The sequence below is a fragment of the Vulpes lagopus genome, chromosome X, assembly GCF_018345385.1.
Source record: "Vulpes lagopus strain Blue_001 chromosome X, ASM1834538v1, whole genome shotgun sequence".
Lineage (NCBI taxonomy): Eukaryota > Metazoa > Chordata > Mammalia > Carnivora > Canidae > Vulpes > Vulpes lagopus.
Genome location: NC_054848.1, coordinates 91794112 through 91810872, shown reverse-complemented (window position 1 = coordinate 91810872; position 16761 = coordinate 91794112). Strand labels below are relative to the sequence as shown.

The 16761-nt window shown below is 46.7% G+C and overlaps 3 protein-coding genes, 1 non-coding gene and 1 pseudogene across 4 annotated transcripts in view; 3 read left to right on the top strand and 2 right to left on the bottom strand.

Annotated features, from left to right (window-relative positions):
- LOC121482820 (protein SET-like) overlaps positions 1 to 2716 on the bottom strand; it is a 41663-nt gene extending 38947 nt beyond the window's left edge. The window contains exon 1 of the mRNA XM_041740720.1: positions 2667 to 2716. The gene's annotated coding sequence lies outside the window, so the exon portion shown is untranslated. The remainder of the gene's footprint in view (positions 1 to 2666) is intronic.
- Positions 2717 to 5347: 2631 nt separating this feature from the next.
- The window catches only part of SOWAHD (sosondowah ankyrin repeat domain family member D), a 48229-nt gene continuing 36815 nt past the window's right edge, over positions 5348 to 16761 (bottom strand). The window contains exon 2 of the mRNA XM_041740714.1: positions 5348 to 5401. The gene's annotated coding sequence lies outside the window, so the exon portion shown is untranslated. The remainder of the gene's footprint in view (positions 5402 to 16761) is intronic.
- LOC121482821 lies at positions 6252 to 7941 on the top strand (annotated as a pseudogene).
- On the top strand, positions 12158 to 16509 carry RPL39 (ribosomal protein L39). Its single transcript, XM_041740722.1, has 3 exons — positions 12158 to 12475; positions 14365 to 14468; positions 16255 to 16509. Exons 1-3 carry the CDS (start codon positions 12473 to 12475, stop codon positions 16301 to 16303), a joined length of 156 nt encoding a protein of 51 aa, XP_041596656.1. The 5' UTR covers positions 12158 to 12472; the 3' UTR covers positions 16304 to 16509.
- LOC121483711 lies at positions 15626 to 15757 on the top strand. The gene has a single exon (XR_005985821.1). It is a non-coding gene; the product is annotated as a small nucleolar RNA SNORA69 (small nucleolar RNA).

Here is a 16761-nt window from a genome sequence, read left to right as displayed (position 1 = left end):
CTTGTGGACAGCCCACCGGCTAAGAATGCCTCTGTATTTTTACATGGTTGAAAACAAAATCAAAAGACTTGTGTGTGGGATGCCTGGGTGGCTCAGTGGTTAAGTGCCTGCCTTCAGCCCAGGGCGTGATCCCAGGGTCCTGGGATCCAGTCCCGCATCAGGATCCCTGTGGGGAGCCTGTTTCTCCCTCTGCCTGTGTCCCTGCCTCTCTATGTTTCTAACAAATAAATACATAAAATCTTTTTTAAAAAAATACTTGTTTGTGACTCCCACAAATTCTATGAAATTCCAAATTCAGCTTCTGTAACTAAACTGTTAATGGAATGTGGCCACACCCCTTCATTTATGTATTGTCTGGCTGCAACAGCACAGTGGAACAGTCACCGTTGATGTAGGTTGCCTGCAAAGCCTAAAATATTTACCATTCGGAATTTGCCAGCCTCTGGCCTAAGCCCTTGTTACTCAGAGTGTGGGTCCATAGCCCAGAGCATACACGTTATTCGGGAAGTTGTCACAAATGCAGAATCAGCATCTGTAGTTTGCCAAGGTCCCCAGGTGACTTATGTGTGCATTAAGCCTCAAGAAGCACTGCTCTAGGAGAATGGGAGTGGGGCTGGATGAAAGAGATGTGGGGCCTGTGCTGGGGGACCTGGGGGAGGTGAGCTGCAAGGAGAGCGAGAACGGGTTAATGCCAAGGTCAGAGCTATGGCTTTGGGATCGATGCAGTGTGAGGAGGACAAGATTGCTGGAGGAGGGGAGGCCAAGGGGCTGGAAGCATCTGCATGGATATTACACTCATCAAGAACTACGACAGCAGTGGTCAAGAGAGTGCCAGGAGCTAAGTCGGCAAGGAGTGGGAGGGAGAGACTCAGGGACCACTATGTGACTGCAACAAAGGAGAACGTGATGGCTTTGGGGCTGTGGCACCGGCCCCCCATGGGTCTCTTCATGTCCACTCCGCCCTCCACCCCCATCTGGTCTCTACACAGCTGCCCAGAGGATCTCTCTAGAATACTTCCATAATTGACACTTACCCTTCCAAAGCTTGCAGTAGCTCGAGTTTGCCTCAGCAGTCATTTTGAAACCACACAGAGGAACCTTCTTGGCGGGGCAGAAGGGCTCCAGGAGTTCCTCAAGCAGTGTCCAGGCCAAGCAATGAAGATGTAAACTGCCCTGAGGAGCCTGTTCTTGTAATTTGGCTATCTGATGTAGTCGACTTCATTCATTCATTCTTCAAATGCTTACTGAGCACCTGTGAGGCACTAGTCTAGTCTCAGAGAAGATAGCAGTGAACAAAACACAAGACCCCACAGGATTTACACTCTAGGGAGGGAGTCGGACAGGAAAGAAAGAAAACATATGCTAGTCAGATATATTCTATGGAGAGAAACAAAGCAGGAGTAGGAGTAGGGAGTACTGAGTACGGGGGCAGGGGTTGCCATTGTAGATGGATAAGGTCGTTAGGGAAAGCCTCACTGGGAAGGCAACATGTAAATAAAGACTTAAAAGAGACTGATGGAAGAAATTTCCAGGCAGAGGGCACAGAGAATGCAGAGGCCCTGACATGGGATCATAACTGACCAGCATGGCTGAAGCAGAGTGAATTGAAGGCAAGAGCAGTTGAAGTCAGAGGTAGGGATGGAAGGGTCTGATGGTGTATGCCCCTTGTAGGTCACTGTAAGGACTGGGATTTTTCCCCAGAGTGAGATGATGAGCCATCAGAGCTACTTTAGCAGATGAGGGACACAATGTGACAGGTTAACAGGATCACTCTGGCTACTGTTCTGAGAAGAGACTGGAAGGGGTAAGCGTCAAAAGAAGGGAAAAGAGGGGCACCTGGGTGGCTCATTCGGTTAAGCATCTGCCTTTCACTCAGGTCATGATCCCAGGGTCCTGGGATCAAGCCCCGCATTGGACTCCCTCCTCAGCGGGGAGTATGCTTCTCTCGGTGTAGGAGAAAGAGAAGAGTCAAGGGTGGATTTCTATGTAAAATGGCTTTTAAAAACACAGAATTAGGGCAGCCCCGGTGGCCTAGCGGTTTAGCACCTGCCTTCAGCCCAGGGCGTGATCCTGAGGCCCCAGGATCGAGTCCCACATCGGGCTCCCTGCATGGAGCCTGGTTCTCCCTCTGCCTGTGTCTCTGCCTCTCTCTCTGTGTGTCTCTCATGAATAAATAAAATAAAATTAAAAAAAAACACAGAATTATTCTGCTAAAGAAGTTGCAGATTGTCGGCCTCCAGGATAAAGCTCAGATCCCTGGGCCTGTACTGGGAGGCCTAGGATACCTGCCCTGGGGCTCTGCACCTTTGCAAATAGAGTTTCCTCTTCAAGGAAAGACATCCCTCACTCCCCTTCTCTGCCCCTTCCTATTCCTTCATCAGGATTTCCCTCAAGCAGCCACATCTCTGAAGATCTTTCCCACCCTGACCTTCTCCTGCCCAGGCTGGGGAGGGGGCTGCTCTCCCAGCATCCCATGTGTCCCTCTTAGCACATGGGCCACACCATGCTGCAAATGACAGTATGGTCGATCCGGCTATTGCACATAGTAAGGGCTTTCAACTTCTTGAGTGAATGCATGTACCGATTCCACATCCTTTCCCCTTCCTCCAGATGCCTTTACTCCCTGCAGAAGGCTGGTGAGCCTAATTTCCTGTACTCCAACCCACCTGCCATGCGCCACTTCGGTCTCCTTCCATCCACTTCACAGGCTCTCTCTTGTATGTACCAGGCTGCTTCTGTCAAAGGAGGGCAGGGGTGGGGGGCTATTCAAACAAATATATGAATATCTGAAATGACATGAAAACGAAAATATTCAAGGGGAACCTGGGTGGCTCAGTTGGTTGAGCGTCCGACTCTTGGTTCCAGCTCAGGTCATGATTCAAGGTCATGGGATCGAGCTCCAGGTTGGGCTCTGTACTCAGTGTGGAGTCTGCTTGAGATTGTCTCCCTTTCTCTCCTTCTGCCCTTCCTCCACTGACGCATGTACATGTGTGTGCTCTCTCAAATAAATATAGTTTTTAAAAAAGAAAATATACAGATATTTTCCAAAAGAAACAATGAAAGGAGGAATCAGCAACTAAGAAAAATTACCTATGGGATAAAATAGCCACTGGGGTGTGGGGGCAGACTGGGATAGCACAAAGCCCTCTGTAAATTGTTTCATTTACACTTTTGTCTGTAGACTCATGTCGATGTGTTTTTAACTTGACACTGAAATAGAACACACACACAGAAAAGTGCACAAACCCAAAGTGTACAGCTAGATGAATTTTCACAAAGTGAACACACCCACCAAAACAGCACCCGGATGGAGAAACTGAGTATGACCAGCGCCCCCTGCCCCCAAGGATAACCACTATCCTGACTTCTCATGGCACAGAATCCATTCTCCTGGTTTGGGTCTTTATGAAAATGGAATCATATAGTATGCGTGCTTTTGTCTGGCTTCCTTTGCACCACATTCCTGTGGATGTTTATGAGATCAAGCATGCCTCTGTGCATGGTTGTAGTTTATTCATTTTCATTGCTGGATAGGAACAGTTTGCAAATGTTTTAGTCTTCAGATTCCTCTATGCTTAAAAATCATTGAGGACCCTGAAGGACCTGTTTGTGTGGATTATGTGTACTGATATATACTGTTTTAGGAATTAAAATAAGAATATTTAAAACACACAAGCACACATTCTATTGTCTAAGCAAAGAAGTCATTCTAAGTCATGCAGCTGCAGCCTCTTGAAAACTCCAGTACACTCATGAGAGCACGAGAGCAAAAGAAGCGAGGGACTGCTTTGTATTATTATAAAAACAGTTTGGACCTCGTGGACCCTCTGAAAGGGTCTTAATGACCACCTCCTAGACTTTCGAGGATCACACTTTGAGAACTGTTCCTGTATAGCAGCCCTTGATAAATAGGCAATGTATCTGCTTACCTGGTGATAGATCAGGACAGCTTCCTGTGTGGGGCTATTGCAAATAACTCTGCTACAAGCAATTTGGTACATACCTTTGGATGCACATTTGTTCACCTCCCTGTAGGAGAAACACCTAGAAGAGGAAATGTAGGGTGATATAGGATGCAACCATGGAAAATACTGACATAATTTAAAAACTAAATTTACAGAAAACATCCTCCCTTCACGTCTTTCTTCTTCCCTCCCAATTGCAGGAAATGACTGTCGTCCTTTTCAAGGGAAGCTCCTCTCCCAATGCCCTTCAGCCTGCCCCCATGTGTCCTCCAAGCCCTCGCTGTGATTCACTATACCTGCATTTCCACGCATCTTTAACCTCTCTCCTTCCCTTCTTCTCCATGATCGAACCAAAACAACCTAGGGGTGCCTGGGTGGCTCAGCTAGTTAAATGTCTGCCTTGGGCTCAGGTCATGATCCCGGGGTCCTGGGATCAAGCCCCGCATTGGGGAGTCTGCTACTCCTTCTGCCTCTGCCCCTCCCCCTGCTCATGCTTTCTGTTTTTCCCACTCTCAAATAAATAAAATCTTAAAAAAAAAAAAAAAAAGCCCAACCAACTCTTGAGCTCACCACCCTCTCATGGCCCTTCTTTACCTCCTTCCCCGCACTCAAACGTACTAAAAGCATCTCCTCTCCTCAAGCCCTGCCCCAGCTCACCAACCACTCTCCCCTTTTCTCCATGTTCCTCATCTCCATCTATACCGCCCAACTTCCACGGGCACCAAGGAGCACCCGATGGCAAATCCTGGAGCCTTTTCACAACCCTTGTCCCTTGTGACACCTGTGGGACCCAGCTCTGTTGGATTCTGGTCCCTGTAACTTGCCTCCCCTGGCTCCAGCCAACCAAAAGGTACTGCACGTCGGCTCCTGTGGCATGCGGCTCCTTCTGGCTGGAATGCCCTCCTCCCCATCTCCCCCTGTCCTGCTCCCACCTGTATTAGTCTACCAGAGCTGCCATAACAAAATGCCAGACTGGGTGGCTCAAATGACAAATTTCTCACAGTTCTGGAGGCTAGGAGTCCACACCAAGCCATCAGTGGGTTTGGTTTCTCCTGAGGCTTCTCTAATTGGCTTGCAGGTGCCCGGCCAGCTTCCGTCGTGTTCTCACTTGGTCTTTGAGCATCCCTGGTGTCTCCCTGTGTATCTTAATCTCTTCTGATAAGGACACCAGTCAGATTGAATTAGGGCCTACACTAGTAGCAAGCCTCATTTTAACTCGATCACCTCTGTTAAGGCCCTACCTCCAAATAGTCACATTCTGAGTAACTGGGGGCTAGGGCTTCAACATATCAATTTTAGGGGAACACAATTCAGCCCATACCACCACCACTCACCTTCTAAGGCCGGATTCAAATGCCGCCTCCACTCCGTCGCTGGCAATCAGCACCCCTTCAACATTCTTATAATAGCTTATTGGGTTCCTGGCACCATCTGCCCTGTGACAAATCAAGGGAATAAAAGCTGTTGTTTGCTGAGCTGGATGGCTATTATGTGCCAGGTATACATCAACACAGGCTTACTATGTGCTGACCATGCCTGACCAGTCTCTCTGAATCCTTGCCACAGCACTCTGAATTAAGTAATATTATTAATCCCCACTTTACATTAGAGAAAACTGAAGCACAGACAGGCTAAGTTATGTATCCAAGGCCATATGACTAGTATGTTGCACCTGGTGGTACTCAAACTCCCATAGTCCTGGCTTCAGAGTCAGTCAGCACTATGTTTATTGCCCTTTTCAGTTCAACAGATACCCAGGCCTACAATGTGTCAGGCTTGGTTCTTGGTGCTAGGGGTACGAGAGCAAACAAATCCAAGGGGGAAAAAAAAACCCAACCCTGCCCTCGTGGAGGCTTGTGGTAATCGTACATACAGTTCTCTATTTTACTGTGGTGGCAGTTCCATGAAGTTATACCATGGGATAAAACTATATAGAACTCTACACATACACACACACACACACACATACACATAGAAAAGTGCATATATAACTGGTGAAATCTGAGTGAGCTCTTTGGATCGTTCCAACATTAATTTCCTGGTTTTGATATTGTATGTTTGTGATGCAGGATGCTAATGCTAGAGAAGGCTGAGTGAAGGGTGCACAGGACCTCTGTAGATTTTTATGAGTTCTTATGAATCCCTGATTACTTCAACATAAAAAGGTAAAAAAATGTCTCTGCCTTCATTGTGCTTCATCCAAATGTGGAATTAGATGATCAATAAATGATTTGACATGATGGAGGGTGATAAGTATTATCGAGAAAAGCAGGGAAAGGGGCTACAGACTGTTTGGGGGGATGGTCTCTCTTAAATGGAGACATCTGACCCTTGATTTGCAGGAGGTAAGGAGACCAGCCACGGGCTACCTAGGGAAATGGAGTCCCCGGCAGAGAGAGTACCTAGTATTAAGGCTGTGGAGAGAACTGTGTCTGGTATAAGGAAGAGCAAGGGGATCAGTGAGGCTTTAGCCAAGTAAGTGAGAGGTAGAGAGCAGATTGGGTCAGAGAAGTAAGGTAATCCATTCAAGTGGGTAGAGCCTTTTAGGCCACTGCAAATTCCTGTATTCTCTTTCATTAGGAGAGGAATGGGGAGCCACTGGAGAGTGCTGAGCGGAGGAGTGACATGATCTGCCTTAGGTTTTGAAAGGTCACTCCAGCTGCTATGGAGAAGCTATAACAGAAGCAGGAAGACCAGTGAGGAACCTTAAAATAACCTAGGTAAGAGAGGGTGGCTCGGACCAGGGTAGAGTTGGTAGGTCCTCAGATTCTGGATAAATTTCAAGATTCTGGATAAGTCAAGCTGACCAGATCTGCTGATAAACCAGGTGCAGGATATAAAAGAGAAGAGTGGAAGATAAATTTTGGCCCAAGTCACAGAAAGAATGGAGGTGTCATTTGTTGTAATGGGGAGGACTTTGAGTGGCCCATTTGGGGGCAGGGATCAGGAGTTCTGTTTGGGACATACTGAGTTTAAGGAATCTATTAGACATCCAAGTGGGTGTTGGGAAGGTAGTAGGAGTTCCAGGAGGGGTCCAAGCTGGAGATATATGTTTGGGTGTCAAAAGAGTATTTAGATCCACGATATTGGATGAAATCGCCAAAGGAGGGAGTGTATATAGAAAAGAGAAGAGGTTCACAACTAAACCTTGGGGCTCTCCAAAGTTAAAAAGGAATTGAGATAAGGAAGAATCAGCAAAAGGAACTCACAGTGGATAGTGTGCAACGTAGAAGGAAAACCTGGTAGGATGAAGAGTGCCCTATCAAGCTGTGAGAGTTAAAAAAGATGATTTACCCTTCTCGGTACCTGCTCCTGGTGGCCCTGAGGGGTCACAGGCCAAAGAGTAGGAGGTGGAGGGGGAGCTGGTATGCTGGTCTAAGTGGCACAGAGATGCACTCCTGGCAAGAGCTGGGAGCAAGAGGAGGATCCCATGAGGATAGGCCCAGGACCAATGGCATCCAAAGAGGAACAAACAGTGAAAAATCTCAACGTGGAAAATGCAAACCAGGAAAACAAAACAAAACAAAAGGATGAAAAGGAGCAAGCTGCCAATAAAGAAGAGCCCCTGGCCTCCCCCTTTGCAAGCTAGTGAATACTGTGGGCCCAGAGTAAATCCCAGGCGGTTCCGTGTTAAGCAGCCCAACCTGCAGTATAGGTGGGCCCCGATTCAGAGGCCTGGAGAGCCGCAAGCAATGATGAGAGAAGAGAATATGGGAAGGATTGGGAAGAAGGGGAGAGAGCTGAGGAAAAAGCTGAGGGGACAAGGAGAGGGGGAAGCAATTCAGTCAGTCTGTGGGTGGTTAGTGCTGACCCTCCTCACCAGGACCATTATGATGAAGTTTGCTTTATGTCTTGAATCCTGACATTTTCCCTGAAATTAATAGGAAGGCACACCTGCTTCCTAAACTTACATGTTCTCAATGCACTTTTGTTGTAATCCTTTTGTTACATGTCTCCTGTGGGTCTCTTATTACCAGCTTTTTTTTTTTTTAGGATTTTATTTATTTATTTGAGAGAGAGGAGGGAGACAAAGATCATGTGAGCACAGAAGGAACAAAGGGAGAGGGAGAAGCAGACTCTCTGCTGAGCAGAAGCCTGATGTGGGCTGGATCCCAGGGCCCTGGGATCATGAGCTAAGCTGAAGACAGACACTTAACTGACTGAGCCACCCAGGCACCCACATTACCAGCTTCTAATTGAATGTTGTATTCTGACCCAATCTGTAAGATTCTGTTAGCAGAGAAGTTTTACCTTATTGCATGGCAAGATGCTCATTATATATTGTGAAGATAATAAAGCAGCTTAAAACAGCAAAAAAGAATTTGGGGGAGTGCACTTGGGTGGCTCAGTCAATTAAGCATCTGCCTTTGGCTCAGGGTTCTGGGAATTGAGTCCCACATCAGGCTCCCTGCTCAGTGGGGACTCTGCTTCTCCCTCCTCCTTTGCCCCCCTCCACTTGCACTCTCTCTCTCTCTCAGATGAATAAATAAAATCTTTAAAAAAATATAAAGAAAAAAAGATGATTAGGGGGCACCTGGGTGGCTCAGTCAGTTAAGTGTTTGCTTTCAGCTCAGGTCATGATCTCAGAGTCCTAGGGTCCCCTCTTGTCAAGCTCCCTGCCCAGCCCCCCTCCGACTTGTGCTCCCTCTCATTCTCTCTCTCAAATAAATAAATAAAATCTTTTTTTTTAAAAAAAGGATGATGGGCAGCCCGGGTGGCTCAGCAGTTTAGCACCGCCTTCAGACCAGGGCCTGATCCTGGAGACCTGGGTCTGAGTCCCACATTGGGCTCCCTGCATGGAGGCCGCTTCTCTCTCTGCCTGTGTCTCTGCCTCTCTCTTTCTGTGTCTCTCATGAATAAATAAAATCTTTAAAAATAAAAAATAAATTAAAAAGGATGATTTACATAAGCTCTTAGCATAGGGACGCCTGGGTGGTTCAGTGGTTAAGCATCTGCCTTCGGTTCAGGTTGTGATCCCAGGGTCCTGGGATCAAGTCCCACATCAGGCTCCCTGCAGGGAGCTTGCTTCTCCCTCTGCCTCTGTCTCTGCCTCTCTCTCTGTCTCTCATGAATAAATAAAATCTTAAAAAAAAAAAAACTCTTAGCACAGTGTTATTTCCACCCTAAATCTGAGGTAAATGGTAGCTATAATGATGAAGATGATGATCATTTACCAATTAAAGGCTTATTTGCTGCTCTTTGGGGCCACCAAAAAGAAAATACTGGCTCTCAAATAAACAGTAAAAATCGAGATTTAGAAGTCTGAGGTCTCGGGATGCGTGGGTAGCTCAGTCAGTTATGTATCTGCCTTTGGCTCAAGTCATGATCCCGGAGTCCAGAGTTCAGGGATCGAGAGCCAACCACATCAGGCTCCCTGCTCAGCAGGGAGTCTGCTTCTCCCTCTGCCCCTTACCCTGTTCTTACTCCAGCTCTCACTCTCTCTCTCTCAAATAAATAAAAAAATCTAAAGAAAAATGTTTAAAAAGAAGTCCAAGGTCTCACTTTAATTAAATGTAAATTTATCTGGATGATAGTCTGAATTTAAAAACTGGATGGGATTGGGGCACCTGGGTGGCTCAGTCAGTTAAATGTCTGTCTTTGGCTCAGGTCATGATCCTAGGGCCCTGGGATCGAGCCCCTCACCACCTCCCTGCTCTGCGGGCAGTCTGCTTCTCCCTCCCCCTAATCTTGAGCATGCTCTTACTCTTTATTTCTCTCTCTCTCTCCCAATCTCAAATAAATAAATAAAATCTTAAAAAGAACCAGATGGGATTAAAGTAACTAAACTTTTGCTGTTAAAAAAAATGGTTATTGGGATCCCTGGGTGGCGCAGCGGTTTGGCACCTGCCTTTGGCCCAGGGCGCGATCCTGGAGACCCGGGATCGAATCCCACGTCAGGCTCCCGGTGTATAGAGCCTGCTTCTCCCTCTGCCTGTGTCTCTGCCTCTCTCTCTCTCTGTATGACTATCATAAATAAATAAAAAAATTTAAAAAAATGGTTATTATATTGGGCTCAAGGTTCCTATTGTTTGTGTATTTCCTCTCCAGACCTAAGGCACCAGCATCCAGTTGCTCAAGACAGAAACCTAGAAACCAGGGGCAGGACCAGCAGCTCTGCTCAGCGCGTGCCCCAGCGCCCGGACCTGAGAAACACACGCGAGGTGAAGGAAATGCCTCTGGATCTTCGGGTTAACATTTCCCGGAGTGCACTGAACTTTCCTTGTTCTGGGATCTTCTATACAAAAGAAAAGAAAAGAAAAGAAACTAGAAACCAAGTCCTGTTAATGTCACAATCATCTCTTGATCTTATTTCTTCTTATTCAACATCCTGGGGACTACTTTACTTTGGGCAATCATTTCTTTCTTTTTCTTTTCTTTTCTTTTCTTTTCTTTCTTTCTTTCTTTCTTTCTTTCTTTCTTTCTTTCTCTTTCTTTCTTTCTTTCTTTCTTTCTTTCTTTCTTTCTTTCTTTCTTTCTTTCTTTCTTTCTTTCTTTCTTCTTCAGGATTTTATTATTAAGTAATCTCTACACCCAACGTAGGGCTCAAACTCACAACATTGAGATCAAGAGTCACATGCTCTACCCACTGAGCCAGCTAGGTGCCCCATGGGCCATCATTTCTCACCCAGAATATTTCCAAAGTCTCCTACTAATTTGTTTGTTCTACCATCTGTCACTATACTCCAATTAAGAGATTCCCAACCATTTTTGTTGCATGGAATCCTCTGGCAGTCTGACGAAGTTTATTTTCAGAATGTTTTTAAATGCATAAAACAAAGTACATAGGATTACAAAGAAAACCAATGCACTGGAATATAGTTATCAAAATATTTTCTAAAAGAAATGTGTGCTACAATAACATACAGGCTTAACACAGTTCTACTTATGGGTCTAATAACTATAGTTGACCTTTGACAACGCAGTGGTTAGAGGAGTCAACCTTGCACAGTGGAAAATCTGCATGTCACTTCTGACTCTCCCAAAATTTAATAGCCTACTGCTGACCAGAGCCTTACAGATAACATAAACAGTCACATATTCTATATATTATACATATTATATTCTATATCCTTGCAACAAAGTAAGCTAGAGAAAAGGCCATTAAAAAAATCATAAGGGGGTGCCTGATCATGCCCTGCGATGGGTTCTACACTGCTTAAGATTGTCTTTCTCCTTCTCCCTCTGCACATTCCCAACCCCCGCCCCCTCTCTCTTTCAAGAAGAAGAAGAAAGGAAAAGAAAATTATAAGGAAGGGAAAATACATATAGTACTTTATGTACTGTATTAATCGAAAACAATCCACCTATAAGTGGATCCAATGCAGTTCAAATCCATGTTGCTCAAGGGTCAACTGTACTATAATTTCAAAAAAGTGATGAGTGTATAAATGATATTTCAAGACGTCTCCATCAACTGCAGTGTGATATGAAACCATCTTTGATTTCTACTGGTGACCAAGTCATAGGTACTGTTAATGCCGCCCACTACAGTTTGCTGCCTGTCTGTAAAGAAAGAAAGCGCTACATTTCAAAACAGTTTGATAAAAACGAAGTTGTGATGTACCCCCCCCCCCACCATCCAAGTTCATGGATCCTGTGAATTCTATACATGGACTGTTTGTGGACCCCAGGTTTAAAACCCTTACCTTAATCTACTGGTGCAAAACTGCCTGAGGTGACTGCAAAGATACATAGAGGTTTTTGTTTTTCAACGTGGAGAAGCAAAACACGAAAACGGGGATCATTAACATCCAAAACGTATGCCAACAATTCCTATACATTTTGTAAGGCGGGCTAAGAGCCCGGGACCCCTAGTAGCTGGGGGAAAGGTTGTCCCGAACTTTCTCAGCTCTGGCCTAGGCTTACCGGACCCACCTAATGCAGCCCCCGCCGCCCTCTCCTGCTTCCTCCATCATCACCATCCCTTCCCGTCCAGCGGCCCAGCCGGGTGGAAACCACTTCAAGAGGTCGAGATACGGCCGAGATGGATGCCGCAGGCCCAACCCGGCGGAGGGCAGCCCTCGCAGCCCTCCCCGCCAGCCCAGGAGCCAGCCCAGGAGCCAGCCCAGGAGCCAGCCCAGGACCGAAGTCCCTTGCACTCGGACGTGACGTCTCCCCGGCCCGCCCTTGAGCGAAACCCGCCCACCCTGCTCACTCGGCCTTCGGGAGGGTGACCACTCGGGCATTGACCACGGGCCGTGCGCCACGCCCACAAGGCACAAGGCGCGGTGCCCTTAGCACACTTGACGGGCTCCCGAGGAACCCACTTACGGAAGTGGTGCTAAGCGAGTTCCGTCGCGCTCGGCCCAGCGCGCTCCGCCAGGTTCCCACCGGAGCCCGCGCGGGCGTGCCGGGGGAGGGAGGCCGCGGGGAGCCGCCAGGGGCCTACGCCGTGCACACGCCTAAGCTCCGCCCTTGGCGACGTCTTCTAAATACGTGCTTCCGCCCATCTCCTCCTCTCTCCTTTCCGCCGCCATCCTGGTTGCGTGTGGTTGACTGTGATCGCCATGGTAAGTTCATCCGTTACCATCGGCTCGGGGCCGGGTTGCCGAGAGCCGAGATCTCCAGAGCTCGCCGGTGCCGCCCGCTGCGTCGAGGTGCGCGGGCCTCCTTGAGGCTCCCTGCAGAGCGGCTCGAGTTTGGCCTCCGCTCCACTTCCCGGAAAGCTCGCAGGCTCGAGTCGAGGCGGGCTGCGCTGGCGATGCGAGGTCCGGAGTGTGGTGCTTTGTGCGCCCGGCCGCCGCCCAGCCTAGCACGGGTTTCCACTGCCCTTTGCCCCCCACTTTTTAAGATTTTATTTATTCACAAGAGACACAGAGAGAGAGAGAGGCGGAGACAGGCAGAGGGAGAAACAGGCCCCACGCAGGGAGCCTGTTGTGGGACTCGATCCCGGGTCTCCGGGATCACGCCCTGGGCTGAAGGCGGCGCTAAACCGCTGAGCCACCCAGGGATCCCACCCTTTGCCCTTCTGTAACGAACTGTGATTCTGGGGCAGGAAGAGAAGTCGGGGGACTTCACTCCAAAAATCGTGGCCTGACAGTGGGGTGCGCACCACACATACCAGGCATCGAGAAGGGAACGAGGTCTGCTGGTTTTCGGAAATTGTTTTAAGTTGGCGGCCAGGAGCATACCATATTATGAGCTTACAGGACTTTCTGGCCTTTGTTCACCGACTTTTGCATCTTCCCGTGGAAGTACCTGGAAGGAGGGGTGCTGTAGTGTGCATCTGGGTGCCATTCGGACGTTCTTGGTAAATGCCAGCTGCGGACAGTTAATGGTCGTGGGTTTTACCTGTGATCGTTTTCAGAGAAATTAAAATTGCTGGATGCTTCTAGGTATGGAGAGGATGAGTGGTGCTTTCTTAGGTGACAGAACGTTTACAAGTCCCATCGTGAGCTGGGTGACAGGAGTGTAATCTTTACCTTCTTTGTAATGGCCCCCTATTATTATGCAAGGTGCAGGATGGATATTGGACCACATAGGCCAGACTTGAGACTGCCACTCCTGCCATTTCCAGATTGCCCTGCAAACTGAGGAGGGAGAGCGTTGCGGTTGGACTTGGATGACCCAAGTTCTTAAATCCAAAAAAAAAAATGAAATGAGAAATTGGGAAATAATATTTTAAGTACAGAATTAATAGCAAAATGGTTAGTGGGTGTGGCACCTGGGTGGCTCGGTTGGTTAAGCAGCCCGCTCTTGATTTCAGCTGAGGTCATGATCTCAGGGTCCTGGGATCTAGCCCTGCATCTGGCTCCACCCTCAGCAAGCTATCTTCTCTGCTGGTGGACTCTCCTCCTGCACCACCCCACCACACACACACACACACACGCAGGCAATCTCCGTGTGTCTAAAACACAACTTACATCTTTTCAAAAGATTGTCAGTGAGTTAGAATAGATTTATTGAATGTCTAGGACTTTGTGGAAATCTTAATTACTCTTGGAGTGATCCTTGACTATTCCTGTTTCACATAGTGCGCTGAAATTGACTTGGAAGTGCTAGATTGCTCTGGTTGACAAAAAGCTGTATTCTTTTGTGAAAACCAAGTTCCCCAGCCATTCCCAATGGTCTTCTGGGTCGAGGGTGACAGTAGGAAGACTGAAAGGTACCCTAGCCATGGAATATGGATGACCTGGGTTTGAATCCCAGCTCTGCATTAATATTCTGATTTGGGGTAGGTTACTTACTTTCCTGACTCTTGGTGACTTTTTATTTGAACAGTGGGGGATTATGCCTCTAGAAGTTGCGAGGAACAGAGCCAAGGGCATGATGGGTTTAGCATTGAAAAGGTGGTTTTTTGGTATGGACGAAGCATTCAAATGTTTGTGGATTGAAGGCGTTCTTGACTGAATCATTTGAGTAAGCTCTGCTCTCTAAATTGATTACGTTTCCTTCCCAGTCTTCTCACAAGACTTTCAGAATCAAGCGATTCCTGGCCAAGAAGCAAAAGCAGAATCGTCCTATTCCCCAGTGGATTCGGATGAAAACTGGTAATAAAATCAGGTAAGGACCCCCACGACCACCTGCTTCTTCTGTGGTGGTTTTTTTTTTTAACGTGCTTCCTCGGTGTTTCTGGAAAGCAAACCACCCTACAGCTAGGATTAGGGGCAGACACTCTAACATTTGTTAATTTCCTGTTGTCTTCAGTCTCTTGGGGGACCAGGTAGACCTTGAGACAAGTCTCAAAGGAAGAAAAATAAGCATCAAAAATTGGTGATAACTTGCTCAAGGGCTGACAACCAGTGACAGCCCTTGCATGTTAAACAGCTTTCAGAACTTGGGTTTGTTTGAAATGAAATATTAGATTTTGTGGCTTTCCCAAGTAAGTAAGTCCCGAAGACAACAGAGGAGGAGAAAGCAAATACTGTTACCAAAATTTTTGGTTGAAAAGCCTTTTTAAGCTGATACTAGAGTGGGCCTAGCGAGTGGGTCCCTTTTGCAAGAGAAAGACTTGGAAGCTGAGGAGTGCAAGATCATGATGCCAGTATAGAACTCTGATTTGATTGAATTACAGATCTAAGTGATACTAGTTTGCTGATGTGAAGACAAAGATGTGAATTGAGGGCCTGTTAATTCTTTTAGCCAGTTCAAAAGACATGTGAAAATCACCACACCCTGTAGCCCTATAGGCCAGTTAGTTGCTACCTTTAGTTTATTGTGTACTGAACACTGGCATTTATTAATAGGTGTGGGAGATGTTTCTGTATTAGAAATGCATCTAGGTTTTAAAACCTATGGTGTTGCCACCATTCAATACTAAGAAAGAGTATTGAGTCACTTGGAGAAGTGGTTCCTTTGGTAGCTTAGCCCTTCTACAAGCTTGATTGATTTCTGTTGAGAGCATCAGACCATCCATAGTAAAGCCCCTTTTTAAATGTATTGACGTGAACATCGGTTTCTCTGTCATATCCCCATCTGGTGGCGGGACCAGTCATTACAGGTTATTGTGCAGAATGAAAGAATACTACCTCCTCTGTCTTGCAACCTTTTTTTTTTTTTTTTTAAACATTTTATTTATTTATTCATGACAAGGGAGAGAGGCAGGCTCCATGCAGGGAGCCTGACGCTGGACTCGATCCCGGGTCTCCAGGATCACAAAGGCAGCGCCAAACCGCTGAGCCGCCGGGGCTGCCGTGCCTTGCAACTTTAAAAGTGTATTGAAAGCAGGTTGCAATTACAGTGCTTCATTTTGTGGAAGTACTGACATTACCCTGCTGAAAGAAAATGTTTGTCAATCATTTTTGATTTTGCCTTTATGAGGGTAAAATCATGACAGATTGATATGGACAATTCTGGCATGGCCTGAGCTCTGCAAATCACTTGTTTTGATATTGAAATGATTGGGAGTGTTCATATATTGTAAAATTAATATGGGAGCTTTTGTGTGTGTGTGATCCATGATGTAGAAATGCTGCTTTTGATGAAGCTTGGAAGGGATGGTTTCAAAATAAATGTGTGTGGGTTTACCCAGGTATGCTGAATGAAAAGTAGGCAGGTATACTCTTGGGAGGGGAGAGAGCTTCCCCACTAGTCCAGTCTCAAGAACCAGTGTGTTTTCCTAGCTTGGAATCATTTTGAGAGGTTAAAATTTTGATTTGACTAGTTCTTAAACACATTAGGAAGTCACTTTTTAGTTTCCAAAGAGAGCTCCAAACCTGTTCAAGGAAGGAAAAAATGAGACCCTTTGCCTTTCAAGGATTTTATGGTACTTAAAAGACAAAGTTTGTGATTGAGGGCAGACAAATTGAGGTGAGATTGTCTTTGTAACCTGCAGTTTCTTTCTGTGCAGGTACAACTCCAAGAGGAGACACTGGAGAAGAACCAAGCTGGGTCTGTGAGGAAGCATCGCACATCATGAAATAGCAAACATAATTGGTACACATATTTAAGCCACATGGAGATCACATGTTCCTATCCTATCAATATGGAAACATCCTTCCTACCTGGCCAATAGACATGTCTTATCAAGGGAATGATTTTCTCTGTTACTATGCCTCTATACCAGTAGGTTGGTTCAGTAATAAATGGGAGACCTTTCAGCTGAGCTGCTGTTGTGTCCTGATTTGTGAAGTACTGAATTCCCTCTCCTGTCAGATCTCACATAGCACCGTCTGATAGAACTTTCTGCAGTGATAGAAATGGCCCTTGACAACGAAGTATTTAAAGTGTGGCTAGGGGACGCCTGTGTGGCTCTGTCTGCTAAGCGTCTGCCTTTGGCTCAGGTCTTGACGGGGAGTCAGCATGTCTCCCTCTCTCTGCTCCTCCCCTTGCTCATGTGCTTTCTCTCAAATAAAAT